Source organism: Coregonus lavaretus (assembly GCF_964263955.1).
Source record: "Coregonus lavaretus genome assembly, chromosome: 27".
Taxonomy (NCBI): Eukaryota; Metazoa; Chordata; class Actinopteri; order Salmoniformes; family Salmonidae; genus Coregonus; species Coregonus lavaretus.
The window spans coordinates 26,638,115-26,664,985 of record NC_140014.1 but is presented as its reverse complement, the minus strand read 5'-3'; the positions used below and the strand labels follow the sequence as shown (position 1 = coordinate 26,664,985).

The 26,871-nt window shown below is 43.2% G+C and overlaps 1 protein-coding gene across 1 annotated transcript; it reads left to right on the top strand.

Moving 5' to 3' along the window:
* Positions 1–295: 295 nt before the first annotated feature.
* On the top strand, positions 296–26,871 carry LOC311102906 (nucleolar protein 10-like). The gene is made up of 21 exons (XM_084144384.1): positions 296–488; positions 829–874; positions 977–1,075; positions 1,196–1,273; positions 1,653–1,690; positions 1,794–1,930; positions 2,072–2,137; positions 2,290–2,350; positions 2,444–2,529; positions 2,618–2,696; positions 2,848–2,997; positions 3,705–3,771; positions 9,282–9,334; positions 10,732–10,858; positions 13,902–13,981; positions 14,076–14,174; positions 17,044–17,136; positions 20,871–21,047; positions 21,212–21,516; positions 24,291–24,393; positions 25,322–26,871. The coding sequence occupies exons 1-21, from the start codon at positions 423–425 to the stop codon at positions 25,520–25,522; spliced, it is 2,211 nt and encodes a 736-aa protein (XP_084000510.1). The 5' UTR covers positions 296–422; the 3' UTR covers positions 25,523–26,871.

Here is a 26,871-nt window from a genome sequence, read left to right as displayed (position 1 = left end):
TTCGAATCCCCGAGCCGACTAGATGAAAAATCTGTCGATGTGCCCTTGAGCAAGGAACTTTACCCTAATTGTTCCTGTAAGTCCGTCTGCTAAATGACTAGAATGTTAAAATGTGATCAGGAGGATTGTAATTATTACCATGCTTTAGTGTGTCCGTTTGCGCTATTTTATAGTATTATAATTAGTACATCAATATTCTTAAATTGATATAACATCCAAAAACAAAACCTACAGACTTTCTACACAGAAATCAATGGGAACCCCATCTACTGTTTTGTGGCGTCCACGTTTCCACACGGACCTAAAAGTACAGACCAACGTTGTTTGTAGCAACGTGGGGCATGAATATTTACTAATACTCAGAACTTACAATTATTGTACATTAGTGTTATGAGTGGAAAGTATCTTTGACATCCTCGACAATGCAGATATCCAGTGTGAATGATGTGAAGATTTATAACTTAAGCCACGGAAAGTCTCTTCCAGAGGTAAGTTTGCATTAGCTAACGTTGGCTAGCTAGCTTTCTTAATAGTTTAGCAAGCTAATTTACAATAAAAAATAAGCCAGTTAACTTAGCTACTGCTAATAGTATTTGATCACAGATTGATAACCTATTAAATTGCGTAGTTAAGTCCTTAGCTATTGTTCTATTGAAACAAAGGCATGCTAGGCAACTAGCCAGTCAGCTGGCTAACGCTGCAGCCATGGCATCAAGCATGGAGGTTTATATATTGCTGTGATATTGTGTATGAGGTCACAAATTAAGCAGTAGCTTCACATAACAATCAGAGTATGTGATAACACACGTCTCAATATTTGTTTCCCAGTGGCTCTCAGATCGGAAGAAAAGGGCATTGCAAAAGAAAGATGTTGGTGAGTATTCCTTTACTAACTAATGGCTTACAGGTGTTTGTGTGCTGGCCAAGTGGTCAGACTATTATTTAATGCCTCACCTATCTAACTGCTTTTTCTCAGACATCCAACGCAGGATCGAGCTCATCCAAGACTTTGAGATGCCCACAGTGTGCACCTCCATCAAAGTGTCAAGGGATGGGCAGTTCATTCTAGCAGCAGGTGAGCATTTGGCTTGCTGTCACTTTCAGATTAAATTTGGCACATATCACTAGAGTAGACAGTATTCTAAGTAATTACTGTTATGTATGGATTTGTCAGCTTCTTTTAACATCCTTTCAGGCACATACAAACCCAGGATCCGATGCTATGACACGTATCAGTTGTCCTTGAAGTTTGAGCGGTGTCTGGATTCAGACGGTAAGTGATAGACCCACTAGTTGTATATGTAAAAATATTTTGCGTCTATGGTCCTCTAGAACTCCGGTGTGCTATGGGAATCCCTGCAAGTATCCGTCCCTCCTTTTGTTGTGAAGTGAGTGGCTGGTCCATAGGAAGAGGATCCAGCTGTCTCAGTGATGGTCTCAGTCAGTCCTGACTCCACTAATGAACACTCACACTTAATACTTAACTAGGGTGCAGTCAGGCACACGTTCTCAGTAAACACACACCCAACATACACAATTGCCATGCTGTGATGGTCACCAATAAATACAGCTTTTGCATTCTGCGAAAGTCTTTGCCGGTAGATATTATTTTTTCTTGTAGCTAGTTCTGAAAGTGTTTTTTTCCTTCACAGTTGTGGCCTTTGACATTCTGTCCGATGACTATTCGAAGGTAAGACAGACTTCCTTGGTTGTTTCCTGCAGTGGGGGTTACCTAAACTTTTATTTTTTCAAGAAATAAATGTAACCTGATATTGTTGTGTGTGTGTGTATAGCTGGTGTTTCTGCATTGTAACCGGTACGTGGAGTTCCACTCGCAGCATGGACACTACTACAAGACGCGTATTCCCAAGTTTGGTAGGGACTTTGCCTACCACTACCCCTCCTGCGACCTCTACTTTGTTGGGGCAAGGTAAGGGTTAAAAGCCAAAAGAAGGTGGAGCATTCACTGTCTTGATTTCCTATGTATCATTAGACTTGGCTTCAACTTGACAAGTTGGAGTTTTGTTACTGTTGACTCTACAGTAAGACAGACCTTTTTCCTCTCTCTTAGCTCAGAGATATTCAGGCTCAATCTGGAGCAAGGCAGGTTCCTCAACTCCCTTCAGACAGATGCTGTGTAAGTATACATGTACAATACTTTACTTTATTTGTGAAGGCAGCTGTACATTAAAATACAATACAGTAAACACAGTCATTACAAGACTCGGCATTATGCATGGGATGCTAGACTGTGATCATGTCTCTTTTTGCCCTTTCTATGACTGACAGGGAGCACAATGTGTGTGACATCAACCCTGTCCATCAACTGTTGGCCTCAGGAACAGCGGAGGTGGGTGGAGCCTATGTGCCGCAAAGAGGATTGGACATTTTGTGTGTGTGCCTGTGTGTGTCTAACCGTGTTCCCTGTGTTGTTGGTGGCTAGGGAAAAGTGGAGTGCTGGGACCCTCGTGTACGAAGTCGGGTGGGGATGCTAGACTGTGCCCTGAGCAGCGTCACAGAAGGAGCAGAGTAAGTACACCACTAGAACATGAACAGTTAGATGTATCTAGAAAAACACCATTGTTCTAATCCATGATCTGAATGTGTTTGTCTTTAGAGTGGAGGGCTTACCGTCGGTCAGCGCACTCAAGTTTAACGGCTCTCTCACCATGGCTGTGGGAACCAGCACTGGGCAGGTATGAACTTTTACAATGAAGGTGTCTTTTGTGTCCTAATAGCTGGGATATTGCACAAAACTCTGGAATAGATGTTGAATTTGACTTATTGCCTAAATGTAGCCCTCCCCACAACTTTCCCTATTGACAATCGGTTTGCATGGTACTGTAGGTCCTCCTCTACGACCTGCGCTCCAGTCACCCCCTGCTGGTAAAAGACCATTACTACGGCCTTCCTATCAAGTCTGTCAACTTCCAGGACCACCTAGACCTGGTTCTGACTGCAGACTCCAAGATCATCAAGATCTGGAACAAAGACACAGTAAATGTTTATGAATGTTGAAAAAATTTGATTTAATGTTTTTTAAAACCAGACATTTGGTACCATTTTGACAGATTGGACATTTGAAAACCTTAATGTTTTTTGCTTGGATGTTGCAAAAACAGCGAAGATGATTTATGCTGGTTTAGAATATTGCCAACTGCACTATTCCAAACTCACTTTGAATATGCAAAAATTGCTCCGGCGTTTCCTGGTTGCTAAAATTCTAATAGTTTGCCTAATTTCAGTTTCTGTGACAAAACAAGCAATGTAGGGAATCATTGTACCATCTAAACCGCTGTGAAATATGTTTTCCATAACCAAAAATATTGTATTTTCAGATGTTTGAAACTGGTGTACAAAACCGAAAATAAAAGACACAAAAAAACGAAACTTAAGAATGGGAAGTGTAGAAACAGTGCACATAGAACGGATCTACCGCTTCTTAGACTTGCTTTTCATGAATGACATATCTATAACTCATATTTCTATGTGAACTTGGTAAGGTTGCCCAAAAAGGAATATATTCCAGCTTTAAGTATTTACAATTTAAATGTTGTGGTAATTTTGGGGAAATGCCTTTGCATTTTTTATAGTAAAAATGTCTTTGTCATTGGACAGTTGGTTGATGAAGGACAGACCACGAATTAACTATCACAGTGCTAGAACTGATATTCTAACCATACCTCTGGTCTGTTTCACCCTAGGGGAAAGTGTTCTCCTCCATTGAGCCCCAGACTAACATCAACGACGTGTGCATCTACCCTGGTTCTGGTGAGATCACCTCAGACACACTGTTATATTCTATTAACAATGAGCCAGATACACTAAACATTTCTTCTGTACCACGTTTATCTCTGAGGGTTGGCCAACAGGCACTCTGTTATTTTCTTTGTAGTCATTTACCAGAATGCTCAACTACCACTAGATGGTGCCCAGTGACCTCAACAAGTCCTTACCTCTTCTGCTCCAGAGATATGCTACAGCAGGGGTCGGCAACAGAACCGGCCCGCAAGTGATTTAGTTTTAGGTTACAAAAAACAGTAAAATCACCAGGAATTCATCAAAAAACTATAATAATTTAGGAAATCTGTTCCCAGGTATTCCTACAAAAAAAAGAAAAAAAAGATGTGATTGTGTCTCAATGTGATTAAGGTTAGAAATTATTGTATTTGAAAATAACAACCTATTTCTGGGCTTAGTTGTGGTCAATTTGCAGTGTACTAATTATTATTATTATTTTCCGGATCCCCGACCATTCGCTCCAACAAAAATCGGCCCGCGTCTGAATCTAGTTGCTTACCCCCGTGCTACTGTATGAGGGCATGGACTGTGCTTTCTATCCACTGACAGCTTCTCTACCAGCAATGATGTCTTATTACAGCAATCTTTAGTGAGCACTTGAGTTAAGGTGTTTAAGATTCTCGTTCAAGTTTTTATCACATGCACAAGTACACTGAAATGATTAACTTGCATGCTCTACCAAACAGTGCCGTAATCAATATCAAGATAGTTTAACTAATAAAAGATAAATATATAATAAAGAAAACACGAGAAATACAGTGCTTTGCAAAGGTATCCATCCCCCTTGGCGTTTTTCCTATTTTGTTGCATTACAAATTGTAACTTAAATGGATATATATTTGGATTTCATGTAATGGACATACACAAAATAGTCAAAATTGGTGAAGTGGAATGAAAAAAATAAATAACGGAAAAGTGGTGCGTGCATATGTATTCACCCCCTTTGCTATGAAGCCCCTAAATAAGATCTGGTGCAACCAATTACCTTCAGAAGTCACATAATTAGTTAAATAAAGTCCACCTGTGTGCAATCTAAGTGTCACATGATCTCAGTATATATACACCTGTTCTGAAAGGCCCCAGAGTCTGCAACACCACTAAGCAAGGGGCACCACCAAGCAAGCGGCACCATGAAGACCAAGTAGCTCTCCAAACAGGTCAGGGACAAAGTTGTGGAGAAGTACAGATCAGGGTTGGTTTATAAAAAAATATCTGAAACTTTGAACATCCCACGGAGCACCATTAAATCCATTATTAAAAAATTGAAAGAATATGGCACCACAACAAACCTGCCAATAGAGGGCCACCCACCAAAACTCACAGACCAGGCAAGGAAGGCATTAATCAAAGAGGCAACAAAGAAACCAATGATAACCCTGAAGGAGCTGCAAAGCTCCACAGCGGAGATTGGAGTATCTGTCCATAGGACCACTTTAAGCCGTACACTCCACAGAGCTGGGCTTTACGGAAGAGGGGCCAGAAAAAAGCCATTGCTTAAAGAAAAAAATAAGCAAACTTGTTTGGTGTTCGCCAAAAGGCATGTGGGAGACTCCCCAAACATATGGAAGAAGGTACTGATGAGACTAAAATTGAGCTTTTTGGCCATCAAGGAAAACTCTATGTCTGGCGCAAACCCAACACCTCTCATCACCCCGAGAACACCATCCCCACAGTGAAGCGTGGTGGCAGCATCATGCTGTGGGGATGTTTTTCATCGACTGGGAAACTGGTCAGAATTGAAGGAATGATGGATGGTGCTAAATACAGGGAAATTCTTGAGGGAAACTCAACTCAAGTCAAACTCAAGACTGTTTCAGTCTTCCAGTGATTTGAGGCTGGGACGGAGGTTCACCTTCCAGCAGGACAATGACCCTAAGCATACTGCTAAAGCAACACTCAAGTGGTTTAAGGGGAAACATTTAAATGTCTTGGAATGGCCTAGTCAAAGCCCAGACCTCTTGAGAATCTGTGGTATGACTTAAAGATTGCTGTACACCAGCAGAACCCATCCAACTTGAAGAAGCTGGAGCAGTTTTGCCTTGAAGAATGGGCAGAAATTCCAGTGGCTAGATGTGGCAAGCTTATAGAGACATACCCCAACAGACTTGCAGCTGTAATTGCTGCAAAAGGTGGCTCTACAAAGTATTGACTTTGGTGGGGGTGAATAGTTATGCATGCTCAAGTTTTCAGTTTTTTTGTCTTATTTCTTGTTTGTTTCACAAGAAAAAATATTTTGCATCTTCAATGTGGTAGGCATGTTGTGTAAATCAAATGATACAAACCCCCATAAAATCCATTTTAATTCCAGGTTGTAAAGCAACAAAATAGGAAAAATGCCAAGGGGGGGTGTATACTTTCGCAAGCCACTGTAAGATGGGAAGCTATTTACAGGGTCAGTGCCAATAACAAATTTACAATGTGCAAGGATACTGGAGTATTTGAGGTAGATATGTACATATAGCCGGGTATTAGGAGAAAGTGACTGGTAGCAGGATAAATAGTCAACAGTATGGCAGCAGCATAAGTGGTGGGTGTGTGTGTGTGTGTGCAAGAGTGTCAGTGTAGGCGTGATAGGCGGATATACATGTAAACAGGACTGGAAAGTGAATCGTAGCAGTAATATATCAATATTTATGGTAATATACTAGTGGTAATATACACTGAGTGTACGAAACATTAGGAACATCTGCTCTTTCCATGACATAGACTGACAAGGTGAATCCAGGCGAATTTATTACGATCCTGCTTCAGTTCTTTTTTGGCATGTACATTCTCTCCTTGCGTGACTTCATCCCAGAGATCCCACAATCACCTCATTTCTTTGGTATTTCCTTCGCAGACACACATGCCATTAAGTTTTGTCTACGCCTGGGCCCCTATTTCCAATCCCTCCCATGATGAGCATGCATTGTCTCCGATTCAGGTGCTGCTGGCATGAGATGTCAGCATGGAATTACCAAATATTAATTTTGTTAACCCCACCCTCTTGCTCTAAGAAATCTCTGTGAAGTTCCAGTGTGTAGGGGGGTGTGGAAGTGTATCAGTGGGAGCGGCAGGTAGCTTAGTGGTTAAGAGCGTTGTGCCAGTAACCGAAAGGTCGCTGGTTCTAATCCCCGAGCCGACTAGGTGAAAAATCTGTCTGTGCCCTTGAGCAAGGCACTTAACCCTAATTGCTCCTGTAAGTCGCTCTGGATAAGAGCGTCTGCTAAATGACTAAAAGAAAGTGACTGAAAGTGACTGACTTGGAAAAGGGAACGAATAGGAATGGAGGATGTTCCACTAATTAGCCTCCCAGTCACACAAAATGTGAGATGTTGTTGTGGGGTGGCGTGGCTGCCAAAAGTAAACTTGAGGCATTCGTAGTGCTCCGTCAGCTACTACTCAACTGACCTACACTGAGTGTACAAAACATTAAGAACACCTGCTCTTTCCGTGACAGACTAACCAGGTGAAAGCTATGATCCCTTATTGATGTCACTTGTTATATCTACTTCAATCAGTGTAGATGAAGGGGAGGAGACCGGTTAAAGTATGTGTGCCATTGAGGGTGAATGAACAAGACAAAAGATTGAAGTGCCTTTGAACAGGGTGTGGTAGTAGGTGTCAGGCGCACCAGTTTGTCAAGAACTGCAACGCTGCTGGGTTTTTCAAGAATGGTCCACCACCCAAAGGACATCCAGCCAACTTGACACAACTGTGGGAAGCATTGGAGTCAACATGGGCCAGCATCCCTGTGGAACACTTTCGACACCTGGTAGAGTCCATGCCCCGAAAAACTGAGGCTGTTTTGATGGCAAAGGGTGTGCAACTCAATATTAGTACGGTGTTCCTAATGTTTTGTACACTCAGTGTACATGTTAACAGGAGTAATAGTGACCAGTAGCAGGATAAATAGATAGATACTAATGGTAATAAAATCAATGAACAGCAGGTAGTAATAAATATGATCAGTAATCATTTTAGCAGCAGCGTTGGTGTGAGGGGGAGCAATAGTTGTTAGCCATTTAACAGTCTAATGGCCAGGGGATAGAAGCTGTTTAGGAGTCTGTTGGTCTGAGCCTTGATGCACCGATACTGTCTGCCGGACTGGAGCATGGAGAACCGTCCATGTCTCAGGTGGCTGGAGTCTTTGGTAATTTTAAAGGCCTTTCTCAGACATCGCCTGGCATGTATGTCCTGGATGGCTGGCCTTCTGGTCGGGGGCGATGCAGTTGCCATACCAGACGGTGATTCAACCAATCAGGATGCTCTCGATGGAGCAGCTGTAAAAGTTCCTAAGGATCTGAGGGGCCATGCCAAATCGTTTCAGCCTCCTGAAGGAGAAGAGGCACTGCCGTGCCTTCTACACGACTGTGCTGGTGTGAGGGTCAGCGTGGCGGAGGTGTTGTCGCCTACCCTTACCACCTGGAATCGGCTCGTCAGGAAGTCCAGGATCCAGTTGCAGAGTGGGGTGTTCAGTCCCAGGGTCCCGAGCTTGGTGACGAGCTTTAAGGGCACTATGGTATTGAACACTGAGCTGTAGTCGATGAACAGAATCCTCACATAGGTATTCCTCATTTCTAGGTGGGAGAGGGCAGAGTGAAATGCAATTGAGATTGCGTCGTCTGTGGATCTGTTGGGGCGGTATGCAAATTGGAGTGGGTCCGGGGTGTCTGGGATTGATGGAGTTGATGTGTGCCATGACCAGCCTTTCAAAGCACTTCATGATTACAGATGTGAGTGCTACAGGGTGGTAGGCATTGTGGCAGAATGCCTTAGAGTTATTAGGGACAAGAATGATGGTAGTCAGCTTGAAACATGTTGGGATTACAGACTGGGACAAGGAGAGGTTGAAAATGTCTGTGAAGACACCTGCCAGATGGTCTGCACATGCCCTGAGTACACGCCCTGGAATACCGTCTGGCCCTGCGGCCTTACAAGTGTTGACCCGTTTAAAAACTTTACTCATGTCAGCCTCGGAGAGATCACCCAGTCCTCCGGATTGACGGAGGCCCTCATGCAGGGCTCTGTTTTTGTCAAACCGTACATACATTCTTTTTCACATACTTAAGTTAGCAAAGTAATAAACTAAGTGGAACTGTACAAAAAGGCCCATTGTCTGTTGGATTCAGCTGGATTCATTCAGGATGTAATCGCTGTAATTTCACATATTTCGCAAATCCACAGAACCATTTATATTAATGATTTGTTGTCAGATGAAGATGTGAGCAAGCCACACTTTTGTCAATAATGGTAGCACACATTTTAAAACCCAGCAAGACTTTTTGGTTATTTTGCTGCTTTCTACTTTTCTACTGCATGCACATGAAGTTAGGCTTTTTAACTAGAGTCAAACAAAACCAGCAGACAATGAGCCTTTTTGTACAGTTCCACTTTTTTAGTTTATTACTTTGCTAACTTTAGTATCTGAAAAAGATCTGTCTGTTTCGTTAGCTCATCTCACTCATTCCCACTTTTTTTATTCTCTCCTAACTTCACAGGTATGCTCTTCACTGCCAATGAAGACCCCAAGATGAATACGTTCTACATCCCTGTGAGTTCTACAATCCTCACGCTCCCTCAGGCTAGTTTTGCATACCTCAGTGTACCGCAGGTTTGGTTTGAAAGGTAAATCTTCCCATGAGATAGATTTACTCCAGGGTGTGAATTGAAACCAAACAGACCAAGGCAGTATAGAGAAGGCACGAAAGGACGATCTCTGTTTGAGGGCTTTAGTGTTTGAGACTTTCATTTGTCCAGTTTGGTTTGGCTGGTGTTCTATGGTCTGCAAAAAAACACCAAGGGCACTATTCATAGAAAACCGCCCACCTGCTTTCACCTAGAAAGTGCCCTTGTTGGGTTGTGAATGTTCTTCAGCAACAGGTTGTCTTGTGTCTACCCCTATACCAGCTTTTCAGTTATTCTAGGAAAAGCATGTGTACACTGTAAAGTAGTCTCTGTTTAGGAAGATGATGTGTGTGTACTGTAAAGTAGTCTCTGTTTAGAAAGATGATGTGGTGACCCTGACACACGATTTGTTTCTAAGTACTGTCCCATTCATCAACCACTGATTAGATCACTGTGGTGTTGAGCTACGGAACAACAAGCTCTTAACTAGCGTGTGTTTGGGCCTACAGAGAGCTAATACTGAACTTAGGAAATATTGTTTTTATCTGTTAACAGCAAACACATTATATTTTTGGTTATTCGAGTTTTTGAATACTTCAGCGGCCCATATCAAACATTCACATAGCAGTGCTCAAACTGCCCTGAATAAATAGCTACATTTTTCACTCCGGTATGCTATGGAATCAACGGTAACCTCAAATATAACACAAAGTTGTGTGCAATGAACATCAATGGTAACCTCAGCTATAACACAAAGTTGTCAACTAGTTTGGTTTACTAATCTAATCTATCATTCATGGATAGATTAGATGAGCATGATTCCAGTTCCTGAGAGCTCGTTTCTCCCTAGGTTTTTAACTCGGGTGGTGTGCAAAGGCCTCCAATGCATGCCTCCTTCGCTGCCTATAGAACATTAGGGAAAGGTTTGGAAGTTAACATTAGCCATTGGCTCGTCAATGATTACACTGAGGAAGGGGGCATTCCGTAGACTTTGAACTCTGATTTGATAGACAAACAGAAGTCAGTTTGGATTGAACCCAGTGTCATTAAATTATCTTAAGGAAAGGGGTGATTCCAATCTGATAACGCAGGCAATCCTTGTCGATTCATCCTCAGAGCCCTTAAAGGATTGGATAGGTACAATAAACTACACCTAGGAACTGGAATGTTGCCAACACCTACTTCCCTTACCAGCCCTCAAGAGCAGTAGAAAGGGAGAAATGTATTGAATTAGAATTCTTCAAATGTTCCTTCCTTGTCCCTCCTTCACTTCATCCCTTGTTCTTGTCTCTCCTTCCTCCCCTACATGTTGTCCCTGTGTAGGCACTGGGGCCTGCTCCTCGCTGGTGCTCCTTCCTGGACAACCTGACAGAGGAGCTGGAGGAGAGCCCTGAGAGTACAGTCTACGATGATTACAAGTTTGTCACCCGCAAGGACCTAGAGAATCTGGGTGAGAGGGGGGTGGAAGTACGCTATTGGCATATTACCTATCAGATATTACATATTTGTTCCTATCAAATGTACAGAAATACAAGTGCCTATTACGTAGAGGGTAGGGCCTTGAATTGGAATGGGCCATTCAAGTTATTTTTGGCCTAAAGTTCTTGAGGAACCTTCCAGGGCTGTGTACACTACACTTTTCATTCAGTGGAGGCCATTTTGTATTTAGGCAGGTTGGGGCAACACCGCTAGGCCAGGGGTGTACTCATTTTTGCAACTAAAACAAGAGTTTCTATTGGAAAAATTTAGGTAGGTCTCTCCCCCCGTTTCCTTTCGTTTAAGAAACGTTTTGCAACAGAATCGGCGTAATGAATACACCCCAGACTTACCCATCCCGCCTAAAAGGGAAACACTGGCAGAATGGAGAGAGAAATTAAGAGATGGAAGGAGGGATAGGGAAAGATGAAGGGGTGGTGAACAGAGGGGGTTGAAAGAACAGAGGAATGCTTGGGTCAGCACTAAAGAGATCAAATGACATGGAGGAGAAATGCAGTTATTGGGGAGGGATAAAAGGAGGGAGGGAAGGAGAGAGAGGGTTGGAGTAGATGAGGGGGGGAAGAGGGACTAGGGCGGAGGGGAGTTCAGTTCACTGCAGCTGTGAAATGTGTCCTTGTTATGTAACAGACCGGCAGCGGGGCGGATAGAGTAAGATTTCTGACGAAGGCGGGTTTCTATCTGGTTACCACACACAAACACACACAGTCCTTGTGTGCCACAACTCCCACACATTCCTGAACTAAAGTGATCTTACAGTGAACTAAGCAGAGACCAAAAAGCCTCATGGTAGTCACTAACTCAAGTTCATTCAGTGCTGAAAGAATGGTGTCTGGCGGCTGATGTTACACTACTTTATCTAAACTCTCTCAAAAGTCTTCTTACCAAATAGCTGAAATGGCTATGTTAGCAGAAAGGCCTATTTTGGCAGAAAAATGTAACAAGCTATCGCTACAATCCTGTTGAAAGACATGAGCTTTGACAAAACAGTTGTTGCATAATTGATAAATGAAAATCTGTTATATGAAGTAAAAGCTTAAGATTTTAATCGCCACTTATAGGCCTACCCTCTATTTCCTACTGTCCTGATTGTGTCAGTTTAAATGGGAGCAAACAGCCTTGATTTGCCTCAGGGCAAATAACTGTAGAAACCAGTTGTCTACAGTCATGTCATTTTCTTCCAGCACATTCCAACAGGCTGCTTCTCAAAGTTAATTACTAAGCCTAACTGTCCTTGTCATGTCAGCCAATTTAAAAGAGTACAAATATTTTAATGAGTTTCACTTGAAATGTAGCCTGCCCAAGGGAGGTTGAATATAGAGATATACAGTGCATTCAGAAAGTATTCAGACCCCCATTTCCACATTTTGTTACGTTACAGCCTTATTCTAAAATTGATTAAATAATTGTTTTTCCTCATCAATCTACACACAATACCCCTTAATGACAGTGAAAACAGGTTTTTAGAAATGTTTGCTAATTTATATATATATATATATATATATATATATATATATTAAAAAAACGTATTTACATAAGTATTTAGACCCTTTGCTATAAGACTCGAAATTGAACTCAGGTGCATCCTGTTTCCATTGATCATCCTTGAGATATTTCTACAACTTGATTGGAGTCCACCTGTGCTAAATTCAATTGATTGGACATGATTTGGAAAGGCACACACCTGTTTATATAAGGTCCCACAGTTGACAGTGTATGTCAGAGCAAAAACCAAGCCATGAGGTCAAAGGAATTATCCGTAGAGCTCCGAGACAGGATATTGTCTCGGCACAGATCTGGGGAAGGGTACCAAAAAATGTCTGCAGCAATGAAGTTCCCCAAGAACACAGTGACCTCCATCATTCTTAAATGGAAGAAGTTTGGAACCACCAAGATTCTTCCTAGAGCTGGCCGCCCGGCCAAACTGAGCAATCGGTGGAGAAGGGCCTTGTTCAGGGAGGTGATCAAGAACCTGATGGTCACTCTGACAGAGCTCCAGAGTTCCTCTGTGGAGATGGGAGAACGTTCCAGAAGGACAACCATCTCTGCAGCACTCCACCAATCAGGCCTTTATGGTAGAGTGGCCAGACGGAAGCCACTCCTCAGTAAAAGGCACATGACAGCCAACTTGGAGTTTGCCAAAAGGTACCTAAAGGACTCTCAGACCATGAGAAACAAGATTCTCTGGCCTGATGAAACCAAGATTGAACTCTTTGGCCTGAATGCCAAGCGTCACATCTGGAGGAAACCTGGCACCATCCTTATGGTGAAGCATGGTGGTGGCAGCATCATGCTGTGGGGATGTTTTTCAGCAGCAGGGACTGGGAGACTAGTCAGGATCGAGGGAAAGATGAACAGAGAAAAGTACAGAGAGATCCTTGATGAAAACCTGCTCCAGAGCCCTCAGGACCTCAGACTGGGGCGAAGGTTCACCTTCCAAAAGTACAACGATCCTAAGCACACAGCCAAGACAACGCAGGAGTGGCTTCGGGACAAGTCTCTGAATGTCCTTGAGTGGCCCGGCCAGGGCCCGGACTTGAACCTGAGCGAACATCTCTGGAGAGACTTTAAAATAGCTGTGCAACGACGCTCCCCATCCAACCTGACAGATCTTGAGAGGATCTGCAGAGAGAAATGGGAGAAACTCCCCAAAGACGGGTATTGCAAAGCTTGTAGCGTCATACCCAAGAAGACTCGAGGCTGTAATCACTGCCAAAGGTGCTTCAACAAATTACTGAGTAAAGGGCCTGAATACTTATGTAATTGTGATATTTCTTCTTTTTTTATATACATTTGCAAAAATAATAAAAAATGTGTTTTTGCTTTGTCATTATGGGGTATTGTGTGTAGATTGAGGCACATAAAAAAAATGCACTGTATAAAATGAATAAATCATCAATCATTGTACAAATGTATAATGTAGCTGTTCACTCATGTTCAGGAAATATGTTTAATGTACATGCAATCTATAATGTTACCTGGCCTGTGTTCAACTATAGGTCTGTCTCACCTGGTGGGATCTTCTTTACTGCGGGCCTACATGCATGGCTTCTTCATGGACATCAGACTGTACCATAAGGTAGGTTGTGTGTGTGTGTATAACTGCATATTCTTAGTTGATTGTCGATGTTATTGAGTTGTGTGTCTAAATACATTTTGTGTGACTTGTCCAGGTGAAGACCATGGCCAATCCATTTGCCTACGATGAGTACCGCAAGGACAAGATTCGCCAAAAGATAGAAGAGTCCAGGGCCCAGAGAGTACAAATCAAGGTGGGATATTATACTCTGTGTGATTGTTAAAAACATAATACATTCAGACAGACAAGGATGTAAAAATAACTTTATAAAATAGCAACTGCTAATGTAAAAAGGGCTTTATAAAATACACTACATCACCAAAAGTATGCGGACACCCCTTCAAATTAGTTTGGCTATTTCAGCCACATCCGTTTCTGACAGTTTTATAAAATCGAGCACACAGCCATGTAATCTCCATAGACAAACATTGGCAATAGAATGGCCCTTACTGAAGAGCGCAGTGACTTTCAACGTGGCACCGTCATAGGATGCCACTGTTCCAACAAGTCAGTTCGTCACATGCCCTGCTAGAGCTGCCCCGGTTAACTGTAAGTGCTGTTATTGTGATTGGCCCAGCGTCGTCCGGGTTTGGCCAGTGTAGGCCGTCATTATAAATAAGAATTTGTTCTTAACTGTCTTGCCTAGTTAAATAAAGGTTAAATAATAAATATTGTGAAGTGGAAACGTCTAGGAACAACAACGGCTCAGCCGCGAAGTCGTAGGCCGCACAAGCTCACAGAACGGGACCGCCAAGTGCTGAAGCGCGTAAAAATCATCTGTCCTCTGTTGCAACACCCACTACCGAGTTCCAAACTGCCTCTTGAAGCAACGTCAGCACAAGAACTGTTCGTTGGGAGCTTCATGAAATGGGTTTCCATGGCCAAGCAGCCGCACACAAGCCTAAAATCACCATGCACAATGCCAAGCGTCGGCTGGAGTGGTGTAAAGCTTGCCGCCATTGGACTCTGGAGCAGTGGAAACGCGTTCTCTGGAGTGATGAATCACGCTTCACCATCAGGCAGTCCGACAGAATCGGGGTTTGGAGGATGCCAGGAGAACGCTACTTGCCTCAATGCACAGTGCCAACTGTGAAGTTTGGTGGAGGAGGAATAATGGTCTGGGGCTGTTTTTCATGTGAAGGGAAATCTTAACGCTGCAGCATACAATGACATTCTAGACGATTCTGTGCTTCTAATTTTGTGGCAACAGTTTGGGGAAGGCCCTTTCCTGTTTCAGCATGACAATGCCCCCGTGCACAAAGCGAGGTCAATAAAGAAATGATTTGTCGATTGGTGTGGAAGAACTTGACTGGCCTGCACAGAGCCCTGACCTCAACCCCATCAAACACATTTGAGATTAATTGGAACGCCGACTGCGAGCCAGGCCTAATCGCCCAACATCAGTGCCCGACCTCACTAATGCTCTTGTGGCTGAATGGAAGCAAGTCCCCGCAGCAATGTTCCAACATCTAGTGGAAAGCCTTTCCAGAAGAGTGGAGGCTGTTACAGTGCATTCGGAAAGTATTCAGACGCTAGAAGCTTGGCACACCTGTATTTGGGGCGTTTCTCCCATTCTTCTCTGCAGATCTTCTCAAGCTCTGTCAGGTTGGATGGGGAGCGTTGCTGCACAGCTATTTTCAGGTCTCTCCAGAGATGTTCGATCGGGTTCAAGTCCGGGCTCTAGCTGGGACACTCAAGGACATTCAGAGACTTGTCCCGAAGCCACTGCTGCGTTTTCTTGGCTGTGTGTTTAGGGTCGTTGTCCTGTTGGAAGTTTAACCTTCGCCCCGTCTGAGGTCCTGAACACTCTGGTGCAGGTTTTCATCAAGGATCTCTCTGTACTTTACTCCGTTCATCTTTCTCTCGATCTCCCAGTCCCTGCCGCTGAAAACATCCCCACAGCATGATGCTGCCACCACCACGCATCACCGTAGGGATGGTGCCATGTTTCCTCCAGATGTGACGCTTGGCATTCAGGCCAAAGAGTTCGATCTTGGTTTCATCAGGCCAGAGAATCTTGTTTCTCATGGTCTGAGAGTCCTTTAGGTGCCTTTTGGCAAACTCCAAGCGGGCTGTCATGTGCCTTTTACTGAGGAGTGACTTCCGTCTGGCCACTCTACCATAAAGGCCTGATTGGTGGAGTGCTGCAGAGATGGTTGTCCTTCTGGAAGGTTCTCCCATCTCCACAGAGGAACTCTGGAGCTCTGTCAGAGTGACCAATGGGTTCTTGGTCACCTCCCTGACCAAGGCCCTTCTCCCCCGATTGCTCAGTTTGGCCGGGCGGCCAGCTCTAGGAAGAGTCTTGGTGGTTCCAAACTTCTTCCATTTAATAATGATGGAGGCCACTGTGTTCTTGGGTAACTTCAATGCTGCAGACATTTTTTGGTACCCTTCCCCAGATCTGTGCCTAGACAATATCCTGTCTCGGAGCTCTACGGATAATTCCTTTGACCTCATGGCTTGGTTTTTGCTCTGACATGCACTGTCAACTGTGGGACCTTATATAAACAGGTGTGTGCCTTTCCAAATCATGTCCAATCAATTGAATTTAGCACAGGTGGACTCCAAGTCATAGAAACATCTCAAGGATGATCAATGGAAACAGGATGCACCTGAGCTCAATTTCAAGTCTCATAGCAAAGTGTCTGAATACTTATGTAAATAAGGTATTTCTGTTTTTATTTTGAATACATTTGCAAAAAATTATAAAAACCTGTTTTCGCTTTGTTATTATGGGGTATTGTGTGTAGATTGAGGGGGAAAAACAATTTAATCCATTTTTGAATAAGGCTGTAATGTAACAAAATGTGGGAAAAGTCAAGGCGTCTGAATAATTTTCGAATGCACTGTATAGCAGCAAAGGGGGGACCAACTCCATATTAATATCCATGATTTTGGAATGAGATGTTCGATGAGCAGGTGTCCACATACTTTTGGTAATGTAGTGTACATTTGATTGATTAATTGAAGGACATGGTGATACAGACGTTGTTATCTAAGAAATGTATATAGCTAATATATTGTGTGTTGTGTTGTATAAATGTTCTGTGTTGCTGAGACAGAAGCTGCCCAAGGTGAACAAGGGGCTGGCTCTCAAACTGATGGAGGAGGGAGACGACGAGGGGGAACTGTCTGCCAGGAAGAAGAAGGGCAAGGTAGGAGCAAATACACCTGCGCACATACTCAGATTTCACATACTAGTCTAGGGCTGACCCCATTTTGTCGACTGGTCGATTGTTTGGTCGATAGGCTGTTGGTCGAGAAAGATTTCTGGCTCCCAGGTGTCCTTTATACAGGTAACGAGCTGAGATTAGGAGCACACTCTTAAAGGGAGTGCTCCTAATCTCAGCTTGTTACCTGTATAAAAGACACCTGTCCACCGAAGCAAGCAATCAATCAATCAGATTCCAAACTCTCCACCATGGCCAAGACCAAAGAGCTCTCCAAGGATGTCAGGGACAAGATTGTAGACCTACACAAGGCTGGAATGGGCTACAAGACCATCGCCATGCAGCTTGGTGAGAAGGTGACAACAGTTGGTGCGATTATTCTCAAATGGAAGAAACACAAAATAACTGTCAATCTCCCTCGGCCTGGGGCTCCATGCAAGATCTCACCTCGTGGAGTTGCAATGATCATGAGAACGGTGAGGAATCAGCCCAGAACTACACGGTAGGATCTTGTCAATGATCTCAAGGCAGCTGGGACCATAGTCACCAAGAAAACAATTGGTAACACACTACGCTGTGAAGGACTGAAATCCTGCAGCACCCGCAAGGTCCCCCTGCTCAAGAAAGCACATATACAGGGGCGTCTGAAGTTTGCCAATGAACATCTGAATGATTCAGAGGAGAACTGGGTGAAAGTGTTGTGGTCAGATGAGACCAAAATCGAGCTCTTTGGCATCAACTCAACTCGCCGTGTTTGGAGGAGGAGGAATGCTGACTATGACCCCAAGAACACCATCCCCACCGTCAAACATGGAGGTGGAAACATTATGCTTTGGGGGTGTTTTTCTGCTAAGGGGACAGGACAACTTCACCACATCAAAGGGACGATGGACGGGGCCATGTACCGTCAAATCTTGGGTGAGAATCTCCTTCCCTCTGCCAGGGCATTGAAAATGGGTTGTGGATGTGTATTCCAGCATGACAATGACCCAAAACACACGGCCAAGGCAACAAAGGAGTGGCTCAAGAAGAAGCACATTAAGGTCCTGGAGTGGCCTAGCCAGTCTCCAGAACTTAATCCCATAGAAAATATGTGGAGGGAGCTGAAGGTTCGAGTTGCCAAACGTCAGCCTCGAAACCTTAATGACTTGGAGAAGATCTGCAAAGAGGAGTGGAACAAAATCCCTCCTGAGATCTGTGCAAACCTGGTGGCCAACTACAAGAAACGTCTGACCTCTGTGATTGCCAACAAGGGTTTTGCCACCAAGTACTAAATCATGTTTTGCAGAGGGGTCAAATACTTATTTCCCTCATGAAAATGCAAATCAATTTATAACATTTTTGACATGCGTTTTTCTGGATTTTTTTGTTGTTATTCTGTCTCTCGCTGTTCAAATAAACCTACCATTAAAATTATAGACTGATCATGTCTTTGTCAGTGGGCAAACGTACAAAATCAGCAGGGGATCAAATACTTTTTTCCCTCACTGTATTTCTATCTATTTTTTTTATGGCACACAAGACACCTGTCTGATTCACGCATGTCTCAGTGGACTAATTAATTGCGGAGGCTGCAGGGATGGCTCACCAGTAGTGTCACCATTTACTGTTAATTCCCATCATTTCTCATCTAAAATGTTTGCTTGGTTATGGTCATTTCTGTTAATGCATTCAATATATTATTATTACAGTCTTTTACCGTTCTTATTGTCGGAGTGGACACGTTGTTTGCGGACTGCACAACCTAGGCTACACTTGTGAGGAACAAGTTTTGTTTTATTTAATTCCATTTAGTTGTCCATTTATTCATTATCTTTTTTTTTTATAGATCTCCTGTCAATGTTGAGTAAGGACACGCACCTGATTATGCATAGAAGTAGGCCTAGGCTACCTGGCCTGCGTGCAAATGTAGGCTTTTAAATATGCCCATTTGGGGATTTCATAACTCACCACCACTGTTGCGCTTCTCAAAGTAATTTTTTCTTCATCTCAAACAGCAAGTAAACGAAGTCCATTGAGAATGACAATAGTTCTTCAACGTAGCCTATTTGAAAAATCTTTCCAGCTCTCTTTCATAAACCTCTTGGCGTGAAAGGGGAAAAAAATGTCATGCTCTGATCCGGTGGAAACATCATAAAATAGGCTTACCTGATTACTTCTTATCCCTTGCGGAATAGCCTAAAGCTGTGTCTGTCCGGAGCTCACTGGTGCAGAAAACTGAGGACCCAGAATATTTTATACAATGTTGCAAGTTTGCTAGCAAGAGCTTCAGGCCGAACCAAGTTGATAGTTGATACAATGTTTCAAGTTCCTTGCAGACAGGCCATGCGTAGCCAATGTGATTTACAGGATATTTACAGCCTGCAATGTTTTTATTTATTGGCTTTATGTAGGCTATTTTTACATAGTCGGCAATGGCAATAGCAAAGCAACCGACGTGTTCGTGAGAGTCTCACCTTTCCATGGAGGGGTCATATTAGTGTGTAGCCCAAACTGTTTGGACGCTACAGGCGATTTTCGGGATGTCTCATACTCCGCCAAACACAGCTCTAGCTCTGTCACATTTCACCGCAGATTTGGAAGTGTTACATAGGCGGATGCGGTGGATTGAGACACAGCCAATGCAAAAGAACAGATATCTCTAGCTTAAATTGACAGATTTGTATGGGGATTTTTTTATTATGGGCGGACATACACTCTAGGGGGTTTAAAACACATGGGGTGTGTCTATATAGGGAAAACACTCATCGAAACATTTGGACCAATCGATTGGTCGAAAGAACAGACGACTCTCGGTCGACCATAACATTATTAATTTTTTGTCGGGGACAGCCCTATACTGGTATTTTCAGAGCTGTAGGCTGGGTTTATATATTTTTGGTTCTAAGGTAATCTAGAGGAAACTGGCATGTACAGGTAACTGCCAAAATAAAGGAAACACCAACATAAAGTATCTTAAAAGGGCGTTGGGCCACCACGAGCCGCCAGAACAGCTTCAATGCACCTTAGCATAGATTCTACAAGTGTCTGGAACTCTATTGGAGGGATGCGACACCATTCTTTCATAAGAAATTCCATCATTTGGTGTTTTGTTAATGGTGGTGGAAAATGCTGTCTCAAGCGCCACTTCAGAATCTCCCATAAGTGTTCAATTGTGTTGAGATCTGGTGACTGACAGCCATGGCAGATGGTTTACATCATTTTCATGCTCATCAAACCATTCAGTGACCACTCGTGCCCTGTGGATGGGAGCATTGCCATCTTATGGGGGCATAGCCATGGTAGCCAACATAATGGCCTGCCCAGCATTTATATACGTGACCCTAAACATGATGGAATGTTAATTGCTTAATAATCTCAGGAACCACACCTGTGGCAGGTAGTTTAGTGGTTAAGAGCGTTGTGCCAGTAACCGAAAGGTCGCTGGTTCTAATCCCTAAGCCGACTAGGTGAAAAATCTGTCGATGTGCCCTTGAGCAAGGCACTTAACCTTAATTGCTCCTGTAAGTCACTCTGGATAAGAGTGTCTGCTAAATGACTAAAATCTAATCTAAATCTGTGTGGAAGCACCTGCTTTCAATATACTTTGTATCCCTCATTTACTTGTTTCCATTATTTTGTCAGTTACATATTATCTCAAATATGCTCATCTAGCGAATGTGTCAGCTGCCTAAACTGTTAATCAAATCCTCTCTCACTCTTTCTGCCCCCTCTGCCAGGCTCTACCCAGCATCCTTAGCGACGAGCGTTTCCAGGTGATGTTTGAGAACCCAGACTACCAGGTGGAGGAGCAGAGTGAGGAGTTCCGCCTGCTCAACCCCATCGTGTCCAAAGTGGGCCAGAAGAGGAGGAAGAAGCTGCGGCTGCTAGCCAAACAAGCCATTGACTCTGAAAAGGTAACAAGGCTAGCTAGCTAGCTTTCTACCCATACCGAAGTTTGATAGATAAGCTTCTGAATCGTAGCCTACACCGAAAATGGATTGTGGCTTTCAAGGTGAACAAACTTTCTACCCATTCTAATTCTACAATGTCACCACCTCCCTCTTCTTCCTCTCTGAAGACTGAACCAGACCAGGAAGAGGAGGAGCCAGAGGGGCGTGGCAGCTCAGACGAGAGTTCTGATGACGATAAGAGCTGGGTGGACGAGGTCAGGGAGCAGCGGCGCCTCATATATGAGGAGGGACGGGACCGCAGGCGGCAGGAGAGGAAGCAGCAGGACCGCAACACCACCCTGCTGGACCAGGACTCCACCCAGAACCAGGCTCAGGGCAGGAAACCGGGTCAGCAGCCCCGCTTCTTCCAGATCAAGGCTGGTGAGGAGTTCCGCAGCTTCGGGGACGTGGCACGCAAGCAGAAGTTGCAGAAGTGAGTAAGATTTCTTTTTTTTGTGAGCTTCTTGTGACGCTCTCTAGTCTCTAGGAACAACCTCTGAACCATAACATTTTGAATAGATGCCACAGAACGTCACAGCACACAATCCAAAGCAAGCATGGAGTAGTACTACAGTGATTGCATCAAATGTTACTCATTTTCACATTGTTACTGTCAGTCAGCACAAATAATAAACCCTCACATGGACATGGTAAATAGAGTAGTCAGTTATTTTTTGCCAGTACAATGATTAGCAGGGAAACGTGACTGTGTTAAGGTGCCTGACTGTGCTGTGTTCTCTGCAGCAGACAGAAATGTGTGGCCTGCCTTGGTCACGGCCTGAGAGCGGCTGTCACATCCATCACTGTATTGACAGGTGGACACATGCAGCAAGCAGCAGGAAAAATTAGGACAAGGGTCAAATATAGGAAGGGAAGGGTATCCCAAGGGTTACCTCCCATTATGTAAAACACCCTCTACATGGATCTCGTGCTTCAAACTCATTAAAAAGCAAATATTTTAGTAAATATTTTAGTTTAGCGTGAAATAAGACTAAATGGTAAATAGTAGTAAATGTCGTCCTATAATAATAGTAATGTCGTCCTCTGTAGCTCAATTGGTAGAACATGGCGCTTGTAACGCCAGGGTAGTGGGTTCGATCCCCGGGACCACCCATACGTAAAAATTTATGCACACATGACTGTAAGTCGCTTTGGATAAAAGCGTCTGCTAAATGGCATTTTAAAAAAATGTAAATGGAACAATTTCAACGATTTTACTGAGTTGTAGTTCATATAAGGAAATCAGTCAATTGAAAGAAATTCATTAGGCCCTAATCTATGGATTTCACATGACTGGGCATGGGCGCAGCCATGGGTGGGCCTGGGAGGGCATAGACCCACCCACTGGGGAGCCAGGCCCACCCACTGGGGAGCCAGGACCAGCCAATCAGAATTAGTTTTACCCCACAAAAGGGCTTTATTACAGACAGAAATACTCCTCCGTTTGATCAGCTGTCCAGGTGGCTGGTCTCAGACGATCCCGCAGGTGAAGAAGCCGGATGTGGAGGTCCTGGGGTGGCGTGGTTACACGTGGTCTGCGGTTGTGAGGCCAGTTGGACGTACTGCCAAATTCTCAAAAACTAAGTTGGAGGCGGCTTATGGTCGAGAAATTAACATTACATTCTCTGCCAACAGCTCTGGTGGACATTCCTGCTGTCAGCATACCAATTGCATGCTCCCTCTAAACTTGAGACATCTGTGGCATTGTGTTGTGTGACAAAACTGCACATTTTAGAGTGGCCTTTTATTGTCCCCAGTACAAGGTGCACCTGTGTAATGATCATGCTGTTTTATTAACTTCTTTATGCCACACCTGTCAGGTGGATGGATTATCTTGGCAAAGGAGAAATGCTCACTAACAGGGATGTAAACAAATTTCTGCACAATATTTGAGCTAAATAATATTTTTGTGCATATGGAAAAAATATATTTTATTTCAGCTCATGAAACATGAGACCAACACATTACATGTTGCGTTTATATTTTTGTTCAGTATAGATTTAGTGACTGCCAAAAGATGACCGCTGTCTAGTAAAAGTGCCTCAGAGGGCATTTACTTTCTAGTATACCTTTAATTTCATTAAATTTTTTCGTCAACTTGTATTAATTGTTACTATAAAATATAGGCCCTATGTGTGTTGACTGTGATTAGGGCAGGGGAATGTAGGCTAAGTGTGTCTGGTCTGTTTAATGAACAAAATAAGAACTATTGATTTCATTTGCATGGTGCAGCCCATGGCTACAGACCAGTAACATAATTAATTAAACTCAAAATATGCTATTATATTATTTAAAAAATATGTTTCTTAGGACCTGCATTAACTAATTAATAATGGATTTCTTTGTCTGGCCACCTCATATAATTAGCCTACCAGAACATATCTGACAACGTTTTGAGTATCCAACTTTTTTATTCACCATAACAAGAAAATACAACGTAATTATTGAACAATTATTTCCAAGTAGGCAACTGCTAATTTATGGCCTAAATTCACCAAAGGCGAGGCGTGTGTGTGATTTATTTTAGAATGCATTGTTTTGAATTATAATGACCCAACCGAAGCCGGGCGGGCGTTTGTCCTCTTTGACGCTTTTTGGCTCTTTTGAATTGGAAGAGGTAGCTAAGGGTTGAGGCTTTACCATACATGCTAAATTAGACCAATTCATCCACTTATGGAAACACATCGCTATCAGCAAAGATGATTGGAGATATGGACTGTCATGCTAGCATACAGTCACTGCTCTGCCTGTCCCGTCCTTTCCACCCACCTTTCTCTGCTTGCTCTGGCCGTCTGCTTCTGGTGAGTTTTTCGCTTTACTGTTGTGAGTGTGAAGAAATTAAAGCAGTGGAGGGTCTGAATTTAAACGGACTAATTTAGAACGTGCAGCTGTCAGGTTACCATGACAACGGTCGCAACAACCGGGTCAAAATGGAACGTCTCTTGCTCCTTCCCGGCAAAAGCAATGGCTATATAAAAGGTGAATGCCGACAAGAAAGACTTAAAAATAGGGCTGTTTGAAAGAAATATTGCACAATTGTTTTTACAGGCAAAATACCAGGAATCCTATGAGAAAGCAGTATAGGAAACAGGCTTTCTAGGTACTGCATTTAATCACCATTATATTGTGTGTGCATGTATCTGTTCATGCTCGTGATAGACCTGCCTATGTGTCCCATGTTGACATATGTGTCTACTGTCTTAACAGAGCGTCACTGGAGGAACGTCTGAAGCTGGAGGAACGTTCTGGAACAGTAAACGTGGCTGACACTGCTGTCGGCAGCAAACAGCTCACCTTCACCCTCAAGAAGGTAAGTCATGACAGTGACACCATTACATAATAAGCCACCGAAAGGGACAGTGTGATTTGCGTGTAACATATGCTACCTCCACAGTCCTGTCTTTTCAAATAGAGCAGTCTCTTTTATCCAGAGTCCTTTTCATATTTGTTCTCACTTGTAGTCCATTCAGTCAGAATGATTAATGAGGAATGTGATCTTGAAGTGTGTGGGTGACTGTGGGTTGGTGAGGTCAACTTTCCATTTGACTACTGACTACTAATCAGGATTTCTGCTGATCCTGGGTTCAGTAACAGTAACAAAGAGAGCTTGTCATTGACATTTTACCTCCATCAGTCTGTTTTCCCCAAACATACATATTTACACAAAATATGAAAGTACAGGTTAAGGTTGACACTGCAGAGTAGCCACTGTGTATAATCTGTAATGGTGCACGCAGAAGAGGACCAATGGCACAGAAAATTCTTTGATCATTATCATTTTTGACTGCTGTTTTGACTTTGTGTTGTTATAACCCCAGATAAAGGTCGATCCCCCAAATCAGGTCAGGCGACTGACTCTTGTGTCTTGTATTTGTATCTTGTGTCAGCACCCTTCGAAAAATGCTTCAATTATCAATGAGTTGCGTGGACATTGCAGTTAAAAAAAATAATAACATTGGTTTTGCACGGGACACAGATGGTGCAAGGCCAAGCTAGGTTTGGCTAAGGCTCCTTCACGTGCAGAGAGACTTGAGTCTGTCTGCTGGGTAAATGCCCTGTACTACAGTGTGAGCTGGAGGAAGCAGAGTGCCAAGGTCAATGTTGATTACAGGTCTGATAATAGAAAAGCGATTTATTTTTTTGCATAAGGTCACTTAAGCATACTCCAATTAAAAGTATCTCTCTCTGCCTCCCTCTCCTCCTTTCTCTTCCTCTCCATTCTCAATGATCTCCTTCAGTCGGAGCAGCAACAGCGGCAGCAGCAGGCGGAGCGTGATCACCACGAGGAGAGGAAGAAGCTGAGGAGGTCCGCGGGACACCTATCGAGTGAGAGAGGCAGGGGTAGAGGTAGAGGGGGATTTAGAGGCAGAGGTGGGAGTAGAGGCGGATTTAGAGGTAGGGGTGTGAGTAGAGGGAGTAGAGGCAGGGGGCACTACTGAGGTAGAGGCAGAGGTAGCAGAACTACTCTGTGACACTACTGAGATTTAGAATCCCAAAGTCAAATGATTCAAAGTCTATTTGAATCATGGTAGAATGACACTTTGTTACCGTCTGGGAGTCGAGAGGTTGTGATGCAAAAGTGAGCTGACCAATTGTGACCTGCCCTGTAACACAGTTATGAAGATATGTTGGTGGAGCTGCTATGAAAGGATACAATGTGTATTATCTATTGATTGCAAAATTGCTAGACAACCGTTTTCAGGTCTTGCCAGATTTTCAAGTAGATTTAAGTCAAAACTGTAATTCGGCAACTCAGGAACATTCACTGTGTTCTTGGTAAGCAACTCCAGTGTAGATTTGGCCTTATGTTTTAGGTTATTGTCCTGCTGAAATGTGAATTAATCTCCCAGTGTCTGGTGGAAAGAAGATTGAACCAGGTTTTCCTCTATGATTTTGCCTGTGCATAGTTCCATTCCATTTATTTGTTATCCTGAAAAACTCCCCAGTCCTTAATGATTACAAGCATACACATAACATGATGCAGCCACCACTATGCTTGAAAATATGGAGAGTGGTACTCAGTAATGTCTTGTATTGGATTTGCCCCAAACATAAGTTTGTATTCAGAACAAAAAGTTAATTGCTTTGCCAAATTTTTTTGCATTATTACTTTAGTGCCTTGTTGAAAGCAGGATGCATGTTTTGGAATATTTGTATTCTGTATAGGCTTCCTTCTTTTCACTCTGTCAATTAGGTTAGTATTGTGCAGTAACTACAATGTGGTTGATCCATCCTTAGTTTTCTCCTATCACAGCCATTAAACTCTGTGACTGTTTTAGTCACCATTGGCCTCATGGTGAAATCCCTAAACGGTTTCCTTCCTCTCCAACAACTGAGTTAGGAAGGACACCTGTATCTTTGTAGTGACAGGGTGTATTGATACACCATCCAAAGTATAATTAATAACTCCTGAACTTATTTAGGCTTGCCATAACAAAGGTGTTGAGTACTTATTGACTCAAGACATTTCAGCTTTTTGTTTTAAAAATGTCTAAAAACATAATTCCACTTTGACATTATGGGATATTGTGTGTAGGCCTGTAACAAACAAATCTCAATTTAATCCATTCTACATTCAGGCTGTAACACAACAACATTTGGGAAAAAGTCAAGGGGTATGAATACTTTCTGACGGCACTGTACGTATGTGTCCATGTGTGTCTGTGAGAAGCTCCTGACCTTCACCGTGTTCTTTTTCACTTCACAATCCTACATTTCCTGTAGTGCAAACTGAACATGTCTGTATTATGCTCCGTGCCTGACCCATAAACGATTTTTACTAAACTTA

Bases quoted from the DNA above. Each gene is read 5' to 3' on its own strand.
- LOC311102906 (XM_084144384.1), top strand. From the start codon at position 423: ATGCAGATATCCAGTGTGAATGATGTGAAGATTTATAACTTAAGCCAC. The intron at 1,691-1,793 runs GTAAGACAGACT...GTGTGTGTATAG, and splicing joins TGTCCGATGACTATTCGAAG to CTGGTGTTTCTGCATTGTAA. The intron at 2,998-3,704 runs GTAAATGTTTAT...GTTTCACCCTAG, and splicing joins AGATCTGGAACAAAGACACA to GGGAAAGTGTTCTCCTCCAT.